At 41.5% G+C, this 23,637-nt stretch overlaps 1 protein-coding gene across 3 annotated transcripts; it reads right to left on the bottom strand.

Moving 5' to 3' along the window:
• Positions 1–15,653: 15,653 nt before the first annotated feature.
• Positions 15,654–19,160, bottom strand: CUNH7orf25 (chromosome unknown C7orf25 homolog). Of its 3 annotated transcripts, none has more exons than XM_032758259.2 (2): positions 18,452–19,160; positions 15,654–17,303 (listed from the first exon to the last, which is right to left on the bottom strand). In XM_032758259.2, the coding sequence occupies exons 1-2, from the start codon at positions 18,458–18,460 to the stop codon at positions 16,017–16,019; spliced, it is 1,296 nt and encodes a 431-aa protein (XP_032614150.1). In that variant the 5' UTR covers positions 18,461–19,160; the 3' UTR covers positions 15,654–16,016. The 3 variants fall into 3 exon arrangements, with proteins under 3 accessions (XP_032614150.1, XP_032614149.1, XP_032614151.1); XM_032758258.2 differs by having other exon boundaries at positions 18,308–18,654; XM_032758260.1 differs by lacking the exon at positions 18,452–19,160 and adding an exon at positions 17,861–18,297.
• Between the last annotated feature and the right edge of the window lie 4,477 nt (positions 19,161–23,637).

Below are 23,637 nucleotides of genomic sequence, written 5' to 3'. Positions count from 1 at the left end.
GGTCCCAAATAACTGGTCTCAATAAGAGACATCATGATAGCTTAAACAACTCCTTTTCAAACTTCAATACCACAAATAAAGTTCTCTAGCTTGCCCCAGGCCTTAACCTACTTTTTTTAACAATTTATTTATCTTGTCCCCATCCCTTAAGGGCTGTAGGTCAGATCAAGGACATAGACTCTCCTGGGACTCATTAGCCATATATTGTCCCACAGGCCTGGCAGCTGCTCATCTTATATGAAACCCATTTGAACCTAAATGTCCACCCAAAACAAAACCCTGTCAGGTGCAGCTGCACACCATTTCTTTGATTGTTGGTCTTATTACTATCAGTTTGGGTGCTTTCATCGGTTTACAACTGGACACCCAAACCCTCCAGTAGTAGATCATTGTTTCAACCAGTTACGACAAATGCTGAGGCCCACACCAACTCAGGTGGCTACCCATTGAGACATCTCACCTCCTCGAGGACACTGCCCCAACTCCAGTCCTCAACGTTGGAGATGACTTTGCTCCCTGTGCCAGACATGGCTTCACTCTGGACACTAAAATCTGCCCCCAGTGATACTCACAGACTGCCTCTCCAAAAGCAGAAAATGCACAGAGGACACTTATTATTTTTCTTCCTGAATTCACTGTCTACCTGATCCTGCTATACTTCTTACTCTCTGTTACCTCCACACTCTCATAGCTAAAGGAAACTCCTAATACAGGTTACTAAAATGAATGAAGATTATTGCCTTTCCCAGGAGGCACCAGCCCCATGTCAGTCAATCCCGTGGCTCCCTGGGGAGATGACCACCTACTCCCTGAAATCTTTCCTACTAAGCCCCTCCAGTTTTCATCACAATCTCTCACCCTGCATCTCCAAACATCACCACTATGATCCCTCTCTCCCCTTACTCTTGAGAAATCTCCAGCGCTCAACCACAACTGCCTTACTTTTGAACAAGATGCTGAGGCACCAAGAGGTGAATTGCAGTGAATTTCATTCAAAATGAAACCTGAAGTCATATATGGACTTAACTGACCAATTAAATATCATGATTTTCAAATCTGATCACATAGCAAAACTCAAACCTGTGCTATAAAACAAGAGACATATTTAAAATATAATAACTCCGAGGACTAGATTGCAGCTCCAGACAGAGCAGCATGCGGAGGCTTGCGCTGTGAATTTTAGCTCCAGATCAACTGCAAGTAAAAACCAGCAATCCCGAGAGGATCCACAGACTCTCTGAAGGAAGTAGGCTGCTCCTGCAGGACCCGGGAGACACCCCAAATTCTGTGAGTGCCCCAACTGTGGAAGTGGGAAAGGGTGACCCTCCTCTCCCAAACACATATCCTCACCGAAGAAGCTGAAGGTCTGTTTGCAGGAGAAGTTTCTGACTTTACCTGGAGCTGAGTCAGGTTAGAGAGCTGAGCAAAGTACAGGGGTAGAGGAAGCAGCAGAAAGGCCCTGGGAGCTCGCTGGGTCCCCAAGCAGCCCATTCCTGCCTGGCACCACAGGGATCCATCGGGAGGGTGGCCAGAGGAACAGGGGTAAACCTCCACAGGGAGAAGGAATTCTCTACCTGAACTTTGTAACAGTTTGAATGGGGGAGAAGCCTCCTGGCCAGAACTCAGTGGGAGGGCACAAATTGGGCATGCAGACTTCACAGGCCAGGAAGAACTAAAGTCCTTTTCTCTCACAGCTGGGAGGCAGATAGCCTCGGGCAAATTTTCAAGCCAGTCTTGCCTTCACCTGGAAATGGACTCGGGATGTTGGGGGGGTGCATGGACTCAGGATGTTGGGGGGTGCACAGTGGGAGTGAGCCCTTCAGTTTGCGTGGGAGCTGGCTAAGGCCTACCATTGCTGGCTTTCCCCCACTTCCCTGACAACCTGCATGACTCAGCGGAGGCAGCCATAATCCTCCTAGCAGCCACAGCAAGACTGGCCCAAGGAGAGTCTGAGCTCAGATACCCCTAGCCCCACCCCCACCTGATGGTTCTTCCCTACCCACCCCAGTAGCAGAGACAAAAGGGCATATAATCTTGGGAGATCCAGGGCCACACCCACCGCTGGTCCCTCTCCACAATACTACATATAGCTAACGCTTTCTGGAAAGCGCCACCTCCTGGCAGGAGGCCAACCAGCACAAAAATAGAGCATTAAACTACCAAAGCTAAGGACCCTCAAGGAGTCAATTGCACTGTTTGCCACCTCCACCAGAACAGGTGCTGGTATCCACAGGTGAGAGACTGATAGATGGTTCTCATCACAGGACTCTGTGCAGACAACCCCCAGTACCAGCCTGCAGCCAGGCAGACTCACTGGGTGGCTAGACCCAGAAGAGAGACAACAATCACTGCAGTTTGGTTCACAGTAAGCCACATCCATAAGAAAAGGAGGCGAGTACTACATCAAGGGAACACCCCATTACACAAAAGAATTTGAACAACATCCTTTAGTCCTAGACCTTCCCTCTGACAGAGGCAACCCAAGTGAGAAGGAAACAGAAAACCACCCAGGTAATATGACAAAACAAGGCTCTTCAACACCCCCAAAAAATCACACTAGTTCACCAGCAATGGATCCAGACCAAGAAGAAATCCCTGATTTACCTGAGAAAGAATTCAGGAGGTTAGTTATTAAGCTATTCAGGGAGGTACCAGAGAAAGGTGAAGCCCAATGCAAGGAAATCCAAAAAATGATACAAAAAGTAGAGGAAGAAATATTCATGGGAATAGGTAGCTTAAAGAAAAAAACAATCAAAGAGTCAAGAAGCTCTGGCCACACTTTTAGAAATGTGAAATGTTCTGGAAAGTCTCAGCAATATAATTGAACAAGTAGAATAAAGAAATACAATATCACAATCCAACAAAGACAAAGAAAAAAGAATAAGAAAATATGAACAAAGCCTCCAAGAAGTCTGAGATTACGTTAAACAACCAAACTTAAGAATAATCAGTGTACCTGAGAAAGAAGAGAATTCTAAAAGCATGGAAAACATATTTGGGGGAAGAATTGAGGAAAACTTCCCCTGCATTGTGAGAGACCTAGACAGCCAAATAAGAGCAAGAAGCACAGAGAACACCTGGGAAATTCATCACAAAAAGATCTTCACTGAGGCACATTGTCATCAGGTTATTCAAAGTTAAGATGAAGGAAAGAATCTTAAGAACTGTGAGACAGAAGCACCAGGTAACCTACAAAGGAAAACCTACCAGATTAACAGCAGATTTCTCAGAAGAAACCCTACAAGCTAGAAGGGATTGGGGGCCCTATCTTCAGCCTTCTCAAACAAAACAATTATCAACCAAGAATTTTATATCCAGCAAAACTAAAGCATCATCTATGAAGGAAAGATACAGTCATTTTCAAACAAACAAATGCTGAGAGAATTTGCCATTACCATGCCACCACTACAAGAACTGCTAAAAGGAGCTCTAAATCTTGAAACAAATCCTGGCAGCACATCCAAACAGAACCTCTTTAAAGCATAAATTACACAGGACCTATAAAACAAAAATACAAGTTAAAAAGTAAAAACAATATACAAAAACCAAAGTATACAGGCAAAAAGGGCATGATGAAAGCAACAATACCTCACATTTCAATACTAACATTGAATGTAAATGGCCTAAATGCTCCACTTAAAAGATACAGAACTGCAGAATGGGTAAGAACTCACCAACCAACTATCTGCTGCCTTCAGGAGACTCATCTAACACATAAGGACTCACATAAACTTAAAGTAAAGGGGTGGGAAAAGGCATTTCATGCAAATGGACACCAAAAGTGAGCAGGGGTAGCTATTCTTATATCACATAAAATAAACTTTAAAGCAACAGCAGTTAAAAGAGACAAAGAGGGACAGCATATAATGGCAAAAGACCTTCTCCATCAGGAAAATATCGCAATCCTAAACATATATGCACCTAACACTGGAGCTCCCAAATTTATAAAACAATTACTAATGGTCTTAAGAAATGAGATAGAAACAAAATAATAGTGGGAGTCTTCAATGTTCCACTGACAGCACTGGACAGGTCATGAAGACAGAAAGTCAAAAAACAAACAATGGATTTAAACTATACCTTGGAACAAATGGACTTAACATGTATATACAGAACATTTCATCCAACTACCACAGAATACACATTCTATTCAGCAGCGCATGGAACTTTCTCCAGGATAGACCATATGATAGGCCATGAAATGAGCCTCAATAAATTTAAGAAAATTGAAATTATATCAAGCACTCTCTCAAACCACAGTGGAATAAAACTGGAAATCAACCCCCAAAGGAACCTTCAAACCCATGCAAATACATGGAAATCAAATAACCTGCTCCTGAATAAGCACTGGGTCAAAAACAAAATCAAGATAGAAACGTAAAAATTCTTTGAACTGAATGACAGTAATGACACAACCTACCAAAACCTCTGAGATACAGCAAAGGTGGTGTTCAGAGGCAATTTAAGAGCCCTAAAGGCCTACACCAAAAAGACTGAAAGAGTACAAACTGACATCCTAAGGTAATACCTCAAAGAACTAGAGAAACAATAACAAACCAAACCCAAACACAGCAGAAGAAAGGAAAGAACCAAGATCACACCCCAACTAAAGGAAATTCAAACAAACAAACAAACCAAAAAAATACAAAAGATAAATGAAGCAAACAGCTGGTTCTTTGAAAACATAAATAAAACTGACAAACCATTAGCAAGATTAACTAATAAAAGAAGAGAGAAAACCCAAATAACCTCACTAAGAAATGAAACAGAAGATATTACAACTGAAATACAAAAGATCATTCAAGGCTACTATGAACACCTTTATGCACATAAACTAAAAAACCTAGAACAGATGGGTAAATTCTTGGAAAACTACCCTAGTTTAAATCAAGAAGAATTAGATACCCTGAATAGACAAATAAGCAGTGAGACTGAAGTGGTAATTTAAAAATTACCAACAAAAAAAAGTCCAGGACGAGACAGATTCACAGCAGAATTCTACCAGATATTCAAAGAAGAATTGGTACCAATCCTTTTGACACTATTCCACAATATAGAGGAAGAAGAAACATACCCTAATTCATTCTATGAAGCCAGCATCACCCTAATACCAAAACCAGGAAAGGACATAACCAAAAAAGAAAACTACAGACCAAATATCCTTGATGAACATAGATGCTAAAATCCTTAACAAAATACTATCTAACTGAATCCACCAATATGTCAAAAAGATAATCTACGATGATCAAGTGGGTTTCATACCAGGGATAAAGGGATGGTTTAACATACACAAGTCAAAAAATGTGATACACCACATACAAAGGATTAAAAACAAAAATCACATGATCATCTCAGTAGATGCAGAAAAAGCATTTGCCAAAATCCAACATTCATTTATGATTAAAACTATCAGCAAAATCGGCATACAAGGGACATACTTTAATGTAATAAAAGCCATCTATGACAAACCCACAACCAACGTAATACTGAATGGGGAAATGTTGAAAGCATTCACTTTGAGAATTAGAACAAGACAAGGATGCCCACTTCACCACTCCTCTTCAACATAGTACTGGAAGTCCTACCCAGAGCAATCAGACAAGAGAAAGAAATAAAGGGAATCCAAGTTGATAAAGAGAAAGTCAAATGGTCACTGTTTGCTGACGATATGATCACTTCCCTTGAAAACCCTAAGGACTCCTCCAGAAAGCTCCTAGAACTGATAAAAGAATTCAGCGAAGTTTCTGGATACAAGATTAACATACACAAATCAGTAGCTCTTCCAAACAGCAACAGTGACCAAGCCGAGAATCAAATCAAGAACTCAACCACTTTAACAATAGCTGCAAAAAAAAAAAAAAAATACTTAGGAATATACCTAACCAAGAAGTCAAAAGACCTCTACAAGGAAAACTACAAAACACTGCTGAAAGAAATCATAGATGACACAAACAAATACAAACACATCCCATGCTCATAGATGGGTAGAATCAATATTGTGAAAATGACCATACTGCCAAAAGCAATCTACAAATTCAATCCAATCTCCATCGGAATACCACCATCCTTTTAAACAGAATTAGAAAAAAACAATTATAAAATTCATATAGAACCAAAAAACAGCCCGCATAGCCAAAGCAAGATTAAGCAAAAAGAACAAATCTGGAGGCATCACACTATGGGATTTCAAACTATACTATAAGGCCATAGTCACCAAAACACCATGGTACTGGTAGAAAAAGAGGCACATAGGCCAATGGAACAGAATAGAGAACCCAGAAATAAACCCAAATACTTACAGCCAACAAAGCAAAACAGAAATATAAAGTGGGGAAAGGACATCCTTTTCAACAAATGGTGCCGACATAATCGGGTACCCACATATATGAGAATGAAACTGGATTCTCATCTCTCACCTTACACAAAAATCAACTCAAGATGGATTAAGGACTTAAACCTAAGACCTGAAACTATAAAAATTCTAGAAAATAACATTGGAAAACCCTTTCTAGACATTGGCTTAGGCAAGGATTTCATGACCAAGAAACCAAAAGCAAATGCAATAAAAACAAAGATAAATAGCTAGAACCTAATTAAACTAAAGAGCTTTTGCACAGCAAATGGAACAGTCAGCAGAGTAAACAGACAAGCCACAGAGTGGGAGAAAATCTTCAGAATCTATACATCTGACAAAGAACTAATATCAAGAATCTACAACAAACTCAAACAAATCAGTAAGGAAAAAAAACAAACAATCCCATCAAAAAGTGGGCTAAGGACATGAATAGGACAATTTCCAAAAGAAGATATACAAATGGCCAACAAACATATGAAAAAATGCTTATCATTGCTAATGATCAGGAAAATGCAAATCAAAACCACAATGTATGCCACTTTACTCTTGCAAGAATGGGCATAATAAAAAAATTTAAAAACAGTAGATATTGGCATGGATGTGGTGATCAGGGAACACTTCTACACTGCTAGTAGGAATGCAAACTAGTGCAGCTACTATGGAAAACAGTGTGGAGATTCTTTAAGGAACTAAAAGTAGAACTACCATTTGATCCAGCAATGCCACTACTAGGTATCTACCCAGAGGAAAATAAGTCATTATTCAAAAAAGATACTTGCACATGCACATGCATGTTTATAGCAGCACAATTCCCAATTGCAAAATCATGGAACCAACCCAAATACCCATCAATCAACAAGTGGATAAAGAAACTGTGGTTATCTATCTATCTATCTATCTATCTATCTATCTATCTATCATCTATACACACACAATGCAATACTATGCAGCCATAAAAAAGGAATAAATTAACATTTGTAGCGACTTGGATGAGATTAGAGACTATTCTTTTTTTTTTTTTGACACGGAGTTTCACTCTTGTTGCCCAGGCTAGAGAGCCATGGTGCAGTCTCAGCTCACCGCAACCTCTGCCTCCTGGGTTCTAGCCATTCTCCTGCCTCAGCCTCTCAAGTAGCTGGGATTACAGGCATGCACCATCATGCCCAGCTAATTTTGTATTTTTAGTAGAGACGGGGTTTCTCCATGTTAGTCAGCCTGGTCTTGAACTCCCGACCTCAGGTGATCCACCCACCTCAGCCTCCCAAAGTGCTGGGATTACAAGCGTGAGCCACTGCACCCAGCCTAGAGACTATTATTCTAAGTGATGTAACTCAGGAATGGAAAACCAAACATCGTATATTCTCACTAATATGTGGGAGCTGAGCTATGAGGACGCAAAGGCATAAGAATGATACAATGGACTTTGGGGACTTGGGAAGAGTGGGAGACGGTGAGGGATAAAAGACTACAAATATGGTGCAGTGTATACATGGGTGATGGGTGCACCAAAATCTCACAAATCACCACTAAAGAACTTACTCATGTAACCAAATACCACCTCTACCCCAATAACTTATGAAAAAATAAAATATATATATATATAATAATTCAAAGGCTAAAAAGTAAAAAAACATATAAAAAGAATGGAAAAAGGTATACTAGTCAAATTAATATAATATTCACCGGGAGGTCCTGATCTTGATATCAGACAAAATAAAAAGAGTATTAAGGATGACAAAGATAGATACTTTCTAATGATAAAAGCTGTAATTCACAATTAGAAGTTAACACATTTTTTAATACCAAATAAATAAAGAGTAATTTGCACAAAACAGAAACTATTGAATATTCAAGGAGGTGTTACTATACTTTCTCAATAAGATAGATTAAATGAACCAGAAAATGAGAATATATAGAAGAAATGAACAACACAGGCAGGACGTGGTGGCTCACGCCTGTAATCCCAGCACTTTGGGAGGCCGAGGCAGGCAGATCGCCTGAGGTCAGCAGTTCAAGACCAGCCTGGCCATCATGGTGAAACGCTGTCTCTACTTAAAATACAAAAATTAGCTGGGCGTGGTGGTCAGCACCTATAATCCCAGCTACTCGGGAGGCCCAGGCAGGAGACTCACTTGAACCTGGGAGGCGGAGGTTGCAGTGAGCCAAGATCACACCATTGCAATCCACCCTGGGCGACAAGAGCGAAACTCCATCTCAGAAAAAAAAAAGAAAAGAAAAGAGAAGAGAAGAAAAATAAATGAACAACGTAATCAAAAAGACAGCCCTAAGAACATATGAAAAGTTCACAGAAAAAAATAAAAATGCAAATTTCCCTTAAACACAGAAAAATTTTCTCAAGCTCATTATTAAAAGGGAAAATGCAAATAATTAACTAATTAAATAATGCCATAGTGAGACAATACACTGTACTGATGAAGCTATGGAAAAACAGTCACACTCAGACATTACTGGTGAGAATGCAAACTGTTAAAATTCCCAATGAGACACATTGGATAATACCTGGCTACCAAGACACCCTTTGATAACAAATTCTTACTAGTGTAGATGCACTTCCACAAGGACAAACAACAACAAAACAAAACCACAAACTATGTACAAGCTATCCTACTGGCTTTATTTGGAAAAGCAAAAGAATATAGAATATTCTGTAAGACAACTGTCCTGGCATCTTCAAAAAACTCAAAATCATAAAAGGGTAAGGTAATACCATAGATTGCAATAGAATTAAGGAACGATAAACCCAAATGCAATATCTGGTGTTTCACTGGATTCTGATAGACAAATCCCCTGACATCTGAATATAGATTGGGCACTAGATGGTGATCAAAATTATTAATTTCATTAGATGTACTCATGGAATCATGGTTGTCTAGAAAAATGTTCTTTTTAGAGCCAAGTACTGAAGGAGGGATATATGTTAAATATCATGACGTCTGTAATTTATTTTAAAATAATTTCAGCAAAAGAAAAACCTGGAGAAAGCAAATAAGGCAAAATAATGACTCTGTTTAAACCTCGGTGAATGGTACACTGGTGTCCGTATTCTATTCTATTTTTTTGTCTGTATGTTTGCAAAATGATTTTGTTCTCTCTCCACCATTCTAATTTGCCTCTTTTAGGAAGAAATAAACTTTAATATCAGTTAGAAATATTTTCAGCTACATGTAATGGAAAAGCCAACTACAGTGGCTTAAATAAATTGGGATTGATTTTCCACATAGCAAGAAGTCCTGCGGGAAGCATATATCAGCACCAAAGCCTACATGCCGCACTTGATCTTTCTCTCCTCACCATAACATGGAAGCAAGTACAGCCATCGACCACATCCGACCCTGTGGTGGAAGGAGAAGGCAGCACTATTGCACTTGCACTTGTGTCTCAGAGGCAAGGAATCGGCTGCCCCAGCTAAACGCAACACTGGGAGCATGAGGCTTTTAGTCTCCAGCCTCTATGGCACAGGCAGGCAAAAGCGGTGAGGATGGGAACACGACTTTTTGCTCAGTCCATATTGTCTGCCAGAACCTTTGATGGAGTGGACTCATTTTTTCTCCATGTCTCAGCATCTTGTTTATATTTTTCATCATTTAATTTATTTGTTGAATCTTGGAAAATTCTATTCATTTCAGAATTCTTTTAGTTTATCTTACCTACTATCTTAAACTTTATTTCTGAGATTGTAATTTTAGTGAGTTTTTCTATTTCCTGAAGTTTTATTTGCTCGTACTCTTTCCTTTTTTCTTTTCTTCTTTTTTTTTTCTCTTTTTCTTTTTGAGACAGAGTCTTGCTCTGTCGCCCAGGCTGGAGTGCCGTGGCGGCACGATCTCAGCTCACTGTCACCTCCGCCTCCCAGGTTCAAGCGATTCTCCTGCCTTAGTGTCCCTAGTAGCTGGGACGACAGATGCACGCCACCATGCCCAGCTAATTTTTGTATTTTTAGTGATGGGGTTTCACCATGTTAGCCAGGCTGGTCTTGAACTCGGGACCTCAGGTGATCTGCCCGCCTTGGCCTCCCAAAGTGCTGGAATTATAGGCGTGAGCCACCACGCCTGGCCCCTTATAGTTTCTATGCCTTTTTTTTATCCCCTTTAATCATTTATTATTTAGGTGAAGACGGAAATGCCTTTTTTCCCCATTCTTACTTGCATGATGGCGGGGGGTTATATCCTCAGCATACACCTGGCCCTTCTCTCCTGGGAATATAGAGAAATGTATTTGATTGCAAGTTTGAGAGGCATGCCTGGAGGCTTGGCTTGGCTTGGCTAATCTCTGAGCTTTTGCCTCTTGTGAATAAGCTTGCCACAGGGTGAGGTGTTCTCTGCAGCCCTTTTGAGACAAGCTCTCCCTGTCACATGCCCCAGAATTACCTGCAATCAAGTGGTTAATGTCTGCCTAATTCTGGACTTCAGTATTAGGAAGCATACTTGCTGCGCATATAGACCACATCCTCCACCTGAGCTGTGTGTGCAATGTTTGGTTGCAGGTGGTATTTTCAACCTCCCTCTGCCACTTTGAATTACTACTTCTTTTTTTTTTTTTTTTTCCAGAGGATAGGGAACACTTAGAAGATCCCAAACTTACTTTCTATTTTGCTATTATATATTTTTACATATATATTCTATAATATCATATATTTTATTTTAATGTATTTTGTTATAATCTTAAGTTCTTGAAGAACTAATGCTCCTCTTTATGTGTTGCTGATTTGCTGGTGGTGGAAGGTTTCCTTCTACGTTTTGACAATTTCTCACTGTAAGCGCATCCAATCAAAGCTCAGTTTTTCTATATAAATCTATGTAGCTGGGAAACTAAAATGTCCCTAAGTCCAGAATGAGGTTGCGTATGTTGTTCTCAGGTGTCTGAGAGATAGCACTTGCCAGCGGCCAATTTTTATACTAATTTCACATCTCTGGGTTTCCCCCATGATGCTGTTAAACGACTTGAACTCTATGTGGGGCACAGTCTGGGCTTTGATTTCTTTCAGACTTCTTCCCCCCACCCTGCCGCCCCCACCCCACACCCCACACCCCACACCCCCCCACCCCCAGAACCACTAGAGTCAAACCCTTGCAGTGTCCCTGGGCAAAGTTTACAAGATCCTCTTTCATGGGCATTACAGCCTTAAGGTTCTGGTTCACTCAGTGGGGGGCTTGGGGTTACCTCTTTACCTCAAGCAGGCCTCATGCCTCTGATTCTATCCCAGCATGGAGGTTAATCCCCAGATCCCTACTATTAAGGTTGGGAACTCATCCTTGCCTTTCTTCCTCTTGGGAACAAGATTCCCGGGCGCAGTGGCTCACACCTGTAATCCCAGCACTTTGGGAGGCCGAGGTGGGTGGATCACCTGAAGTCGGGAGTTCAAGACCAGCCTGGCCAACATGGCAAACTCCCGTCTCTACTAAAAATACAAAATTAGCTGGCCGTGGTGGTGCACACCTGTAATCACAGCTACTCAGGAGGCTGAGGCAGGAGAATCAATTGAACCCATGAGGTGGAAGATGCAGTGAGCCAAGATTGTGCCACTGCACTCCAGCCAGGGCAACAAGAGTGAAACTCCATCTCAAAAACAAATAACAACAACAAAAAGATTCCCACAGCGTGAAATGTTCTCTGCCTGAATCCATTTTGTCTGCAGTGCCATTTTGTCTGGGATGTTTATGTATCTTTTTAAACTGAAATTTTGTTCCAGCTTCTTTTTTATGCAATCTTGTCAGGTTTTAGTATCAGAGTTATACTCATGTTCTGTAAAATGAGTCTGAAAACATTTCCAATACAATGATGACCTGAGACAGTCAGCTTGTTATTACATGAGTCAAGAAACACCCCATGGGCTACTGTCCCATACCCAGACCCTGTTCTCAAACAGGACAGCAGGCCAAAGTTCTCCTCTTGGGGCAGGGGACAGGGAGTGAGAGGAACAACACATCTTACCATGTTATATATTTCAACCCCACTTACGGGGTTATGCTCCATATTACCTTTTAGAGCACGGGGATTATTCGGTATTTAAAAGTAGGAAAAAACTTGTCTAATAAACTGCACCTGCACATATTTTGGAGAAATTATTTAACTTCTTTAACAATTTTTTAAATGGTTATTGCTTATTTAGGCTTTCTACTCTTCAATTCTAATGTACATTTCCTGAGACAGTCATCTGTTCCAATGAGATTTCCCAGTATATCACAATTGTCTATATATTTCCCTCCAAAGCTGTTTTACATCTTTCTTGTGCTTGCAGCTAGCACTCTTATTTTATGCTTTCTGCTTTTTATGCCTCATTCACAATTCTTTTGTCTTTTTCTTTTTGAGACAGGGTCTCACTCTGTTGCCCAGGCTGGAGTACAGTGGTACAACCCAAACTCACTGCAGCCTCGACCTCCCAGGCTCAGGTGAGCCTCCTGCGTCAGCCTCCCTGGTACCTGGGACTGCAGGAGCACACTACCATGCCTGGCTAATTTTTGTATTTTTTGTAGAGACGGGGTTTTGCCATGTTGCCCAGGCTGGTCTTGAAGTCCTGGGCTCAAGGGATCCACCCTGCCTTAGCCTCCCAAAGTGCTGGGATTACAGGTGTGAGCCACAGCACCCAGCCTAACTTGTCTTTTTCTATTGGACTACATTTATTCTCCATCCTTACCTTTTGTTTGGAATTTATTCAGCTATTCAGCTTGGTTTAATTTATGCTATCAGTTATGTTTCCGGTTTGACACTCAAAACTAAATAGCTCTATTTTTCAATAGCAAAATTTCAAAGTGTCTGTTGACTCTAAGTAAGATGAGGATTTTTAGCATGCTTTTACTTTCCTCAGCTACTTCCAATTCCCAGGCATAATGATAGTTTATTACGTATCTTCGCTCTTTAGAACTATTTGGACATTTGTTTGCTTTATAGCTATAGCTGTGTGATTCCTTTGCCTTGGCAGTTAACTGATATTTAATTGAACATTCCTTTTATAACTTCCCTCATTGTTTTTATTGTCTCTTTTTTTTTTTGAGATGGAGTCTCACTCTTGTCACCCAGGCTGAAGTGCAATGACGTGATCTCGGCTCACTGCAACCTCCGCCTCCCAGGTTCAAGTGATTCTCCTGCCTCGGCCTCCTGAGTAGCTGAGATTACAGATACCCACCACCATGCCTGGCTAATTTTTGTATTTTTAGTACAGACAGGGTTTCACCATGCCAGCCAGGCTGGTATTGAACTCCTGACCTCAGATGATCCGCCCCTCGGCCTCCCAAAGTGTTGGGATTATAGGCATGAGCCACCACATCCGGACTTTATTGTCTAATATTTTACCTTTATGAAAGGAATGTTTTGGCCAGCTGGAATAGACCTTGGCATACAGTGTAGTTCATGTGTGTGGTCTCTAGGGAAGGTGCTATTTCTTACATTCCAGGATCCAGTGCCCTACTACTTGAGCATATGTACTGCTTGCATTATTTATTATATTAGGAATTGTAATCACTGGAATGCTTGAAAAAACATCACGGTCTTTGGCAGGGCCACAGCTGTGGTCACTTCACAAAGCAGTTTCCTAAAGAGTGCTGTGGCCTGTCCACTTTCTAGTTGGCAAAGATACCAAGTTCTTAGGTATTGATTGATTCATAGGGAGCAGGGATAGAAATCTACCTTCTTCCTGCTGCTCCTTTAAAACAAGTCTTTTATATGCCACGCCCTTTGTGCTGTGTCTGACACATGGCTGTCACTCAATGCTTATTAAACGAATGAGTACATTAATATGTCAATTCTGCCTCAAACAAATCCAACATGTGTCCATGACTCTACAGTCCATCATTCCTGCTCTAACTAAGGTCATTATAGTCCAAACTTCCTTCAATTTTTATCCACACTACAGATTTTTGTGGTTTCCTTAAGAGACCTGATCATAAGCCACACTTTCTTAAAAATCACCAATGGCTCTCTAATGCCAAACTCTTCAGAGAACTTCACCTTTTTTTTCTAGCTCCATCTCGTTTTATAAACTGTCCACTTGAGCCTGGTCCCTGTACAGGTCCTCATATTCACAGTTCTGGTACTTTTCCAATCCCATTCCTCCATGTACTTTTGAGTACCCTTTCTCACACATCTTGTGAAATTTCACACCCCAAACCCTCAAACGTCACTTCCTCTCTGACTTCCTGGCCCCATAACAAGTACTCCTTTAATCTGTCCCCATAGTATTTTCAACATATCCTAGAGAATTTAGTACATTTAATTGCACTTCAGTTGTTTACTTCCACTTTAGACTTAAGAATTCCTTAGAGCAAACATTCATCTTTTCATACCAAACTGTTATAATGCTTGGTACTTAATAGTACCAAGTACTACATGACCTTAATAGGTGCTCAAAAAGCTTAAATTCAATTTCTAACACTAGACATGTACCACTCTACACTAAATTGGAAGCAAATCACAGCCTTTCTGCTAGGAAATGTATTCTGACTTAGTAAAGCAATCTCTCCCCAGAGAACCACCCCCATACACTTAATTTTGCATTCATTTCTGGGTGTTCATGAATGCCAATAACCAAATTCCACCCCCTCAACAAACACTGTGGCTGTAAACTGAGATTCTCTTCTCAACAAATAGGACATTTGGCATGGTAGAAAGAGATCAGGCTGTGGCTAGAAACATCAAGTTTTAATACCAGCTCCTACACTTAGCATGAGTTAATATTTAAGCTCCAGGACTCAAATTCCAAATTTTTAAATGTGGTGAATACATATCGACTTTGCTAGTTTTGCTTTATTGAAAACTGATAATCTAGCGCAATGTAGCCATAGAAGTGTATTTTTAACTACAACTTGTGTCATGCAATTGGCATGGAATATCTGTCACCATCTCATCAAAGTGAGGTAATGCAGTTGTCACTTGCCACTTGCAAATGAAACGTGAAAATAGTATTTATTGTTCAAATACTTAAAATATGGGGGCTTTTTGTATTTAAAAATAAAATTGAATTTTTAAAATCTTTTACATAATCCTCTTTCAATTCATTCAAATTAGTATTTTACCTTAAGTGTCCTGGGTTTATCTTATAGTAGTAAGATTGTTGGCTTTCTTTTCACAAAGGTCTACCAATGGGTTCATGGCACTTAAATAACCATAATTCACTTTTTCATTTCTTCTGTATTATGTACTTTTTGTAAAAATACCTATCAGACTGCACCTGACATACAGCAATCAAATAAGTTTTTCATTAATGGTTAACTTTAGAATCTAAAATTAATTACCAATGACTACCTCCCAGCCTAAACCAGATAAAGCAATACAATGAAAAACAGGCTTGAATTTTCTCCAGATATTTAATGCAAGATGCAATGTAGCCATATTCCATGAAACGTGGTTAGCAGTAGGGGAGTTGCAGCCCTATCGAATCAAACAAAGTATTACAGTACACTGAAAGCTTTATATAGATGTATTTCGGTTCTTAATTGCACTAATGCAGACACTTTGATAGATAAGCTTCTCTCTTGTGCTTTTTCTACTTTGGGAGGTTCTATAGTTTAGATGAGACACAAAGAAACTCTACTGGTTTGAGTTCTCAGTTTTACTTTTACTAGGGACCTTTTTTCCCACCAGTTTAGATGGGAAGACCCAGCCTTTGGTATAAATAACTTACTTCCACAACAATATTTAAAGGGTATCTTTAGTGTTCACTGTCAGTTGTGTAGTCTTTTGGTAAGGGGGTGGCTAGAGCCTCTTTACTCTCAGTAAGTGCTCTGGGCTGATGGATAAACACACTAAATTTAACACCCTGGTTGTTTGCAGCTCTGACAAAACCACTATTAGCAGTCATTGTGATGGCTTTTAGGGTGTCTCCTGTCCCAAAAATTGTTAATGAGCGGCTATTAATTTTTGAACTGGCCACTAGTCTCAAGGCACGCTCAGAAGGCTGGTCTGGTACCACATTAATTCGCTTAATTAACAAAGTGGCCCTCTCTCTCTCCCCAGGTCCTCCTAAGGTATCTAAAATAGACTGAAAGTCCTTGACAGCAGATTCACAAGCAAACAACTCTTTGTCCTTCATAAAGGCCTCCAGCTGAGGTAGAACCTGTTCTTTCCTCTCTTGCTCTGCTTGTTCTGTGAGCACTTTTTCTTTGAAAATAAAGTGGCAGCCTCCATAGCTGAGGGCAGATACATATGTGATTAAAGTAGTAATGTCCAGATTTACTCTTTTGCACACATCGACCTTAATTTCTGTTGGAAATGCAACACTTGCTAGTATATTTTCTCGGTCGACTCTGGTCACCTGCAAAAGTTCAGGGCCCTCATCATCTGATTCACTCTCACTCGGTTGAAGCTCTTCAGGGTGATCTAACAGAGCGTTGACTGCTACTATGTCTCCTCTCACAGATATGCCCATTTCTTTCAGCTTCTCTGCCATGGGGCTGGAGATACTGTTGTAAAATGCAAAGATGATGTGAGGGTTGCTATACTGCACTGGCTGCTGGTGACTGGCCTGGAGGAAGTCTTCAGCCTGCTCAATGATGCTTTTGTCACCATATTGGCCCCTGCCCAGCCAGATGTTATGAAGAGCTTCAGCCTTCCGGCCAATGGCTTTCACCCAAGTATGACCACCATTTGCAACTACATCTACCACAAGGGTTTGCTTTTCTCCTAAGGTATCTGTATAACCAAAGACATGAAGAACACTAACAACTTCTTCCAGGTTTTCTGCTGATTCCACAATGGCTCTCAGGTGTGTTAGGTTAGTGCTCTGTAAATGAGATTCTTTAATAGCTACTTTCCCAGCTTCTACTTTCTGCAAGAATTTTAATTCTGCCTTCAATTTGCTGCACAGCTTTGCACCACCTTCTATGCCACCTTTTCTTGATCTAGAAAGTGATTCTGCTCTCTTGATCAGTTCCTTGGCTATGGCGATTCGTTCACAGAGCATGGAATGTGCAGACATGCTGTCAGCATTATTCCTTTCCTAGGGAAAGAAACAAGGCAAATTTGAGTAGTCTCCTAAAATTATGGCAATCAATTCTTCACTGGTGATTAAAAACTTCAATCTAGCAACACAGCTTATGGAGGGTGAGTCTATGAATCTGGGCTTGTGTATGTCTCATTTTGGAGTGACTGCTTCCTCTGATAGCTAAGGAAAGGATGGCAGCTACACTTTCGAACTCTTCTTTAGGTATGTCTGACACTTTGGACCTTCATTTCTTCAGCTTGAAAGCCATGGGGACACAGCATGGTCCTAGGTTAGGATACAATGCAAGAGTTGGGCAATCTGCTATATAAATAATTCCCTTATGTCTATCAGCGGCCTGTTTTAACTGCTGAGAAATTTTAATAAAAGGCTTGGACAGTCAAGACAAAAATGCGAAAACAAAAATACACACAGACTGGCTATTTAGCAAACTGTCCAAAGCAAGTGTCTGTCCTAAATTGAGCACTTCAGCCTCCCTAACCTTTTCCTCCTTCCCAAGTTGGTCTCCTTCAACCAGCTGCCTCATGATTTCCCCCGAGGCTTGGGGTACTTACGCCAAAAAAAATCAACACTGCCTCATTTCTGCATTTGACGTCAACCCAGATTATTTTAAAAGACCGAAGAAGACCACCAACTTGCGTCCCACTCCCACTCCGACTCTGAAGGAAAATCCGAAGATGAAACTAAACTCCAAGGCTGCAACCCGCGGCGGCCGTGCAGGCGGCCCCAGCGCAGGTCGCCGGGTGGGCGGGCCAGAGGCCGGCGGGGCCCTCTCGGTGGGCTGCGGGGCCCTCGGCCCTGCCCGGCCACCTGCACAGCCGGGCCCTGCAAGGAGGGGCCGGGGCCGAAAAGCCCCCACCGCTAGCGCCGCGGCTCAGGGGCGAGGAGCTGAGATCGCGCGGCCGACCCCCTTCTCGCCGGGCCGGCCCTGCCCAGCCCCCTCTGGCCTCGTAAGGGGCGCCCCGCTCCCAGCCTCCCCGCCTCGCTCCCCGGCTCCTCACCGGCAGTGCCAGAACCGCGAGCGCGAGCACGCACGCGCGTGCACGCAGAGGCCGGGACCCGCCGGGAAATCTCAACCGGGCAGCCCCCACCCCGCTCGAACGCCGAGGCGTCTCCACCCGCGCGAGCCCCGCCGCCTCGGGCACCTCCTGCATCACGTGGTTCCGGGCCGGGTGACGCCAAACCTGCGATTCCCAAGCGGCAGCGCGGCCTCCCGAGCCGGGTTGACGCTGGTGCGGCGGCCATGTTTGTTGAGGGCACCTGGCTTCTCCCGCTTGCGCCGCCGCGTGAGCCTCGAAGCGCGCACCCACCTGGCTCCGCGAAGAGGGACCGAGCTCGCGTGTTGGGCCTCACTCCCACTGGTGGCGTCGGCCACTCGATCGCAACCGGGTCGTAGGCATTTTGGGGGCCCATTTTAACAGAAGGAACGCTGGAGAAGCTTGTCAGAGGTGACAGCTGAGAAGTACTGCCTCTGGGACTTCTGCCTCCAAGCCAAAGCACTTTCCACTGCATTGTCCTGGCCCCTCCATAGAAAGTGTGCTGTCCTTCTGAAGAGAAGAAATGATTGCATGGCTTCCGAGGGGCTGCCATATTCATATTAGTCTAGTAGAGTGTCCAGAGTCACCCAGAAAGATTAGGGCTGTAAGAAAGTAAAGCTAATTTAAAATATTAAAGAGGACTTCCAGTTATAATTAATCCTATGTATCCTGCTCCTTCTCCAAACCTTAAATAACAGTAAAGCAATGACAAAGGGAACAAACTCACAAAGGCAAAAAGAACAAGAGAGGAGATGACTGCAGACCGGTTATACCAACACATTTTTGGAGGACAAGAGCAATAACTTATTCAGTCCTTACAGCGTGGCAGACATTGTTATAAGTGTTTTACATTGTTCAATCCTTTAAACAACCTAAAAGGTAGATATTAAGTATACTTTACAGATAAGTGAGCCATAGGTAGGTTACCTGAACCCAAGCACCCTCTCTGCAGATGGAGGTGTCAGAAGAACTGAGCAAACTGCCTGTAGAAGGGGATATTTAGCCACTGATTCACAAAGCAGAACCCCAGAAAGCTTCAGGTGCCTTGAAGGTAGAAGGGAGGGCAGTAAATTGTTCAGGCAGAAGACTAGTTTAAGATGCTAAAGATAGGGCATCAGAAGGATTCCAGACCCAAAGCCTAACAAAGGATGAGAGGTGCCATGATGAAGTTTTCCTACTGAATAGTGCAATGCTAGCAGCCCCCTTCTCTGCCCCTCCCATAATGCAGGCACCCCTCTACCGCTCCCTACCACTCTCTCCCCATAACCCTATTTTTCTCTGAAGAAATGAGTAGACGAAAGACCCTAGAGAAATGGCTCGGCGATACCAACATTCAACATCCCCTGGTGTGAGCCTCACAAACACAGCATTTCCCAACGTTTTTGTTATTTGAAGGAAACGGAAAACGGAACAAAATGGTCTCAAAAAGTATTCTATAACTAGCATCTTCAAATAAAAGATATTTCAGCTATGAAACAAGAGGATTTCTTTTTTTAAGAGGAGACAGCAGAGCACAGGAAATGGTTCTTCTATAGTAAAAATGATATCCCAAATTTTAAAACGTCAATATGAGTTGGAAAAATTTAGAAGTAGAAATAGATGAAAAATGGAGCAAAAACAAAAGGATCCAGTATCCAATTAACAGGAGTTTAGAAACAAAAACAAAATGAAGAGAAAATTTTTCGAAAACTTAATAGAAAATTTGGCAAACAGAAACGTTTTTCACAGTGCAAGGGCCCACTGAGTGCTCACATGACTATTAAGAAACCCACACAAAGGAACATGGTTGTGAAGGTTCAGAACACAGCAGATAAGAGAAAAACCAAGAGCTGCAGAGGGGAAAACTTACAAAGCACTTGGCATCACATACACGATAGTATTAGGCTTCCCATCAGCAACACTGGAATTTAGAAGGGAGTAATGCTTTCAAAATGTGGAGATAATTTATTTCTAACTTAAGAGTTTTTAAACCCAGCCAATTCAGAGAGAAAGCAAGGAGAATAAAGATAGTTTCAAACAAGCACCTAGCCTGGACTGGAACAGGAAGACAGAGGGTTCTAAGAGAAACTTCTCTGAGATGTGGGGAAGAGAACTGATAGAGTGCCTGATACCTGACTGATGAGGAAAACATTAAGCAGAGGGTGTTAAATTTCTTTTGGGGGAATCTGGCAAGAATTGGTGACAGCTATGCAGAAAACAAAGTAACCAAAAAAGTGGGCTGGGTGCCGTCATGGCTCATTTGTAATTCCAACACTTTGTGAGTCCAGGGCGGGAGAATCACTTGAGCACAGGAGTTCAAAACCAGCCTGGACAATGTAGTAAGATTCCTGTCTCCACAAAAAATAAAAAAACTAGCTGGCCATGGTAGCTGATATCTGTATTCGCACCTACTGCAATGACTGGGGTGGGAGGATCGTTTGACCCCAGGTCAAGGCTACAGTGAACTGATTTGTGCCACCTCCAGCCTGGGTGACAGAGTGAGACCGTCTCAAAAAAAAAAAAAAAAAAAAAAAAAGCAGTTACCACCACCAGGAAAGTTGTTCAGGAAATGTAATAGTAGTACACTTAGTCATAAGAAAAATCTTCAACATGATTTAATTGAGGTAGGGAGAAGGAAGTCAGTGTGATGAGGATTCTAAATTCTCATCTTGCACAATGGGAAGTTTGGCAGCTCAACTCCGGGAATCCAAGAAAAAGGCATATAATCCTACTATTTTGAAATAGTAACTGATGAAACACCTGAGGCAAGTACCTGATGAAACACCTAAAAAAGTCAAGTGATGGCTTTCAGGGAGTAGCACTCACGTTTTACTTAACTTTTTAAATATGCTCATGCTTAGGAAGTTATCAGTTAATTGGCAGCCAGATATTGCTAGTTCCGTAAGTTTCTTGAGAACAGGGTGAAGGGAGGAGCTCTAAATTGAAGGAACTGTGTGAGGCAATGTGACTTTCATACAGAACCACCAGGACTGGTTTTCAGGAAATCACGATTCTAATCCAAGGGAACTCTCAACTCCTATATGTTCTTGGGCAATTCACTGAACATCAACTTGCTCTTCTTTGCAATGGGGGGGCTCAAGAGAGCTTGCCTACATGGGTGAGTAGACTCCTGAAAAAAAGGTGAGGTAAGTACTAAGAGTTGGCAGTTTCATTCTATGAAGAAAACTGAGCAATAGATGAAAACTCTTCAATGTTCAGTTATCACCTACTTGATGCCTGAGAGACTGTGCAAGGTAATTATCTCAAGGTCGGGTTGTTTTTTTTTTTTCTTTCAGGGATGCTTGAGTGTATCAGCACTCGATAATTATAAGGCTCTGTATTAGTCTTCTTTATTGCCCGTGTATGTGAATTTTAAACATCTCCATGTTTCACTGCTAATAATTGCTTTGAAAATTTAAATTCATGGTTCAGTAGGGAACTGGGAAGAAGTAGAACAAATGGAGTTAAAGTGTTTTAAGGGTTAGAAGATACAAAATGAACCAAAAGAAGGGAGAGGCTATGAACATTAGAAACATTATGATACTTAAGCTAAAATCCACAGGCTGGAAATGGTTCAAGAGTTTTGGAATGTTTAGGGATGCAGTGGGTTGCTACATCAAAGAACTGTTTCCTAAGAACTGGGACAAAAAGGAACAACTTAATTTTAAGTCCTGTGGAAAGAACAAATAGAACAAAGGGAGAAGTGTAGGCAGCTTGAACTGGAACTGGGCTTTGCATTTAATGGGGGCAGGAGGTGGAAAACAGAACCTGGATCAAATCTGGTTCAGCTGATTTTTCCTCCCTTTATTCTTTAGGACTAATTTTGTTGGCACACAATAAAAACCTACATGAGTTTTCCTTACCTCTGAAATATTACATGCCCTTAATTTTCCCTTCTTTGATTTGTAGAATTTTGACATTGCTTTGCTCTTTTGATACTGGACATTACAGAAGGTCTAAACAAATGCAACAGCAGTTAACAGAGTAACTATTAACCACACCAGGCTTTAACTTGTGTTATCAAATTTAGTCCTTAGGAAACCCTGAGATATGGCCAGGCAGAGCGGCTCATGCCTGTAATCTCAGCACTTTGGGAGGCCGAGGCAGGTGAACCGCTTGAGCTGAGGAGTTGGAGACCAGTCTGGGCAACGTGGTGAAACCTTGTCTCTACTAAAAATACAAAAATAAACCGAACATGGTGGTATGCGCCTGTAGTCCCAGCCACTCGGGAGGCTGAGGTAAAAGGATTGATCACTTGAGCCTGGGAGGACGAGGCTGCAATGAGCCAAGATCACGCCACTGCACTCCCCCCGGGTGACAGAGAGACTGTCTCAAAGAACAAACAAACAAACAAACCCTGAGATAATTACTTCACATAGTCACTCAGCCAGTAAGTGAGATAGCTGAGACTTGACTTCAAAGACCCTTTTTGCTACTATGTCCACTTTCTAGTGTGCTAAAGTCAAAATATATCAAGAGCCCATAAGAGAGATTATTAGACAAGGCCAAGATAAACATCTTGAAACAGGAAGCCAAAGTTACCATCTTTCATCTCCTATAACGCTTTTGCCACCGAAAACAAGATATGGGTGTTATAGTGACGGTAGGGAACAGAACTGGGGACCCTGAGAAAAATCTCCAAAATAAGGTTCTTTTGCCCTTAACTAATCTTCTGAGCTACATTTAAATCATGGAATTGCCCACTATACTTTCAAGTTGGTAAGAATGATTATGCTTATAAACTCTCCTTATGTTCTGTAAACCAAATTAATGATTTTATCCTAAGATGCCTTAAAAAATTAAAAAAAAAAAAAACTAAGCACTGCCTTCATATGAATGCAGATACTTAATTATAACTTTCATTATAGTGAAGGTACTTATTATACTGAGATTACATTAATGAATTAACAAGAGCCTTAAGCCATAGTTTTGACACTTACGTATTAGCATTTTATTTCAAGCACATATGCTCATCCTTGAGTTTAAAAAGTCTAACAAAATCTAAGAACCCGGGTTCCTTTAAAACGTGTTTACCTACTTGTGGAGACACCAACAGGAACCAGAAAACCATTGTTTATTTACTTACATAATGTATCTCCCATGGAGACCTATTTGGCTTACCACTCTTCACAGGCCTAGTACAATCTCATAGCACACCCTAGGATTTTACTGATCAATACCTAATGGCACCTAAAAGAACCTATGCTTCTTTTCTTGTCCCATGAATCCGTGAAAATCTGCAGATCCTCCCAGCTCTAGAAGCAGTCATGTTTTTTACCAAAATCAGCATTTTGTTTTATGGAAACACAGGCAAC

The sequence above is a fragment of the Hylobates moloch genome, unplaced genomic scaffold (genome assembly GCF_009828535.3).
Source record: "Hylobates moloch isolate HMO894 unplaced genomic scaffold, HMol_V3 SCAFFOLD_1, whole genome shotgun sequence".
Classification (NCBI taxonomy): Eukaryota; Metazoa; Chordata; class Mammalia; order Primates; family Hylobatidae; genus Hylobates; species Hylobates moloch.
Note: the sequence above shows the minus strand (reverse complement) of the source record. Positions and strands in the feature narration are given on the sequence as shown.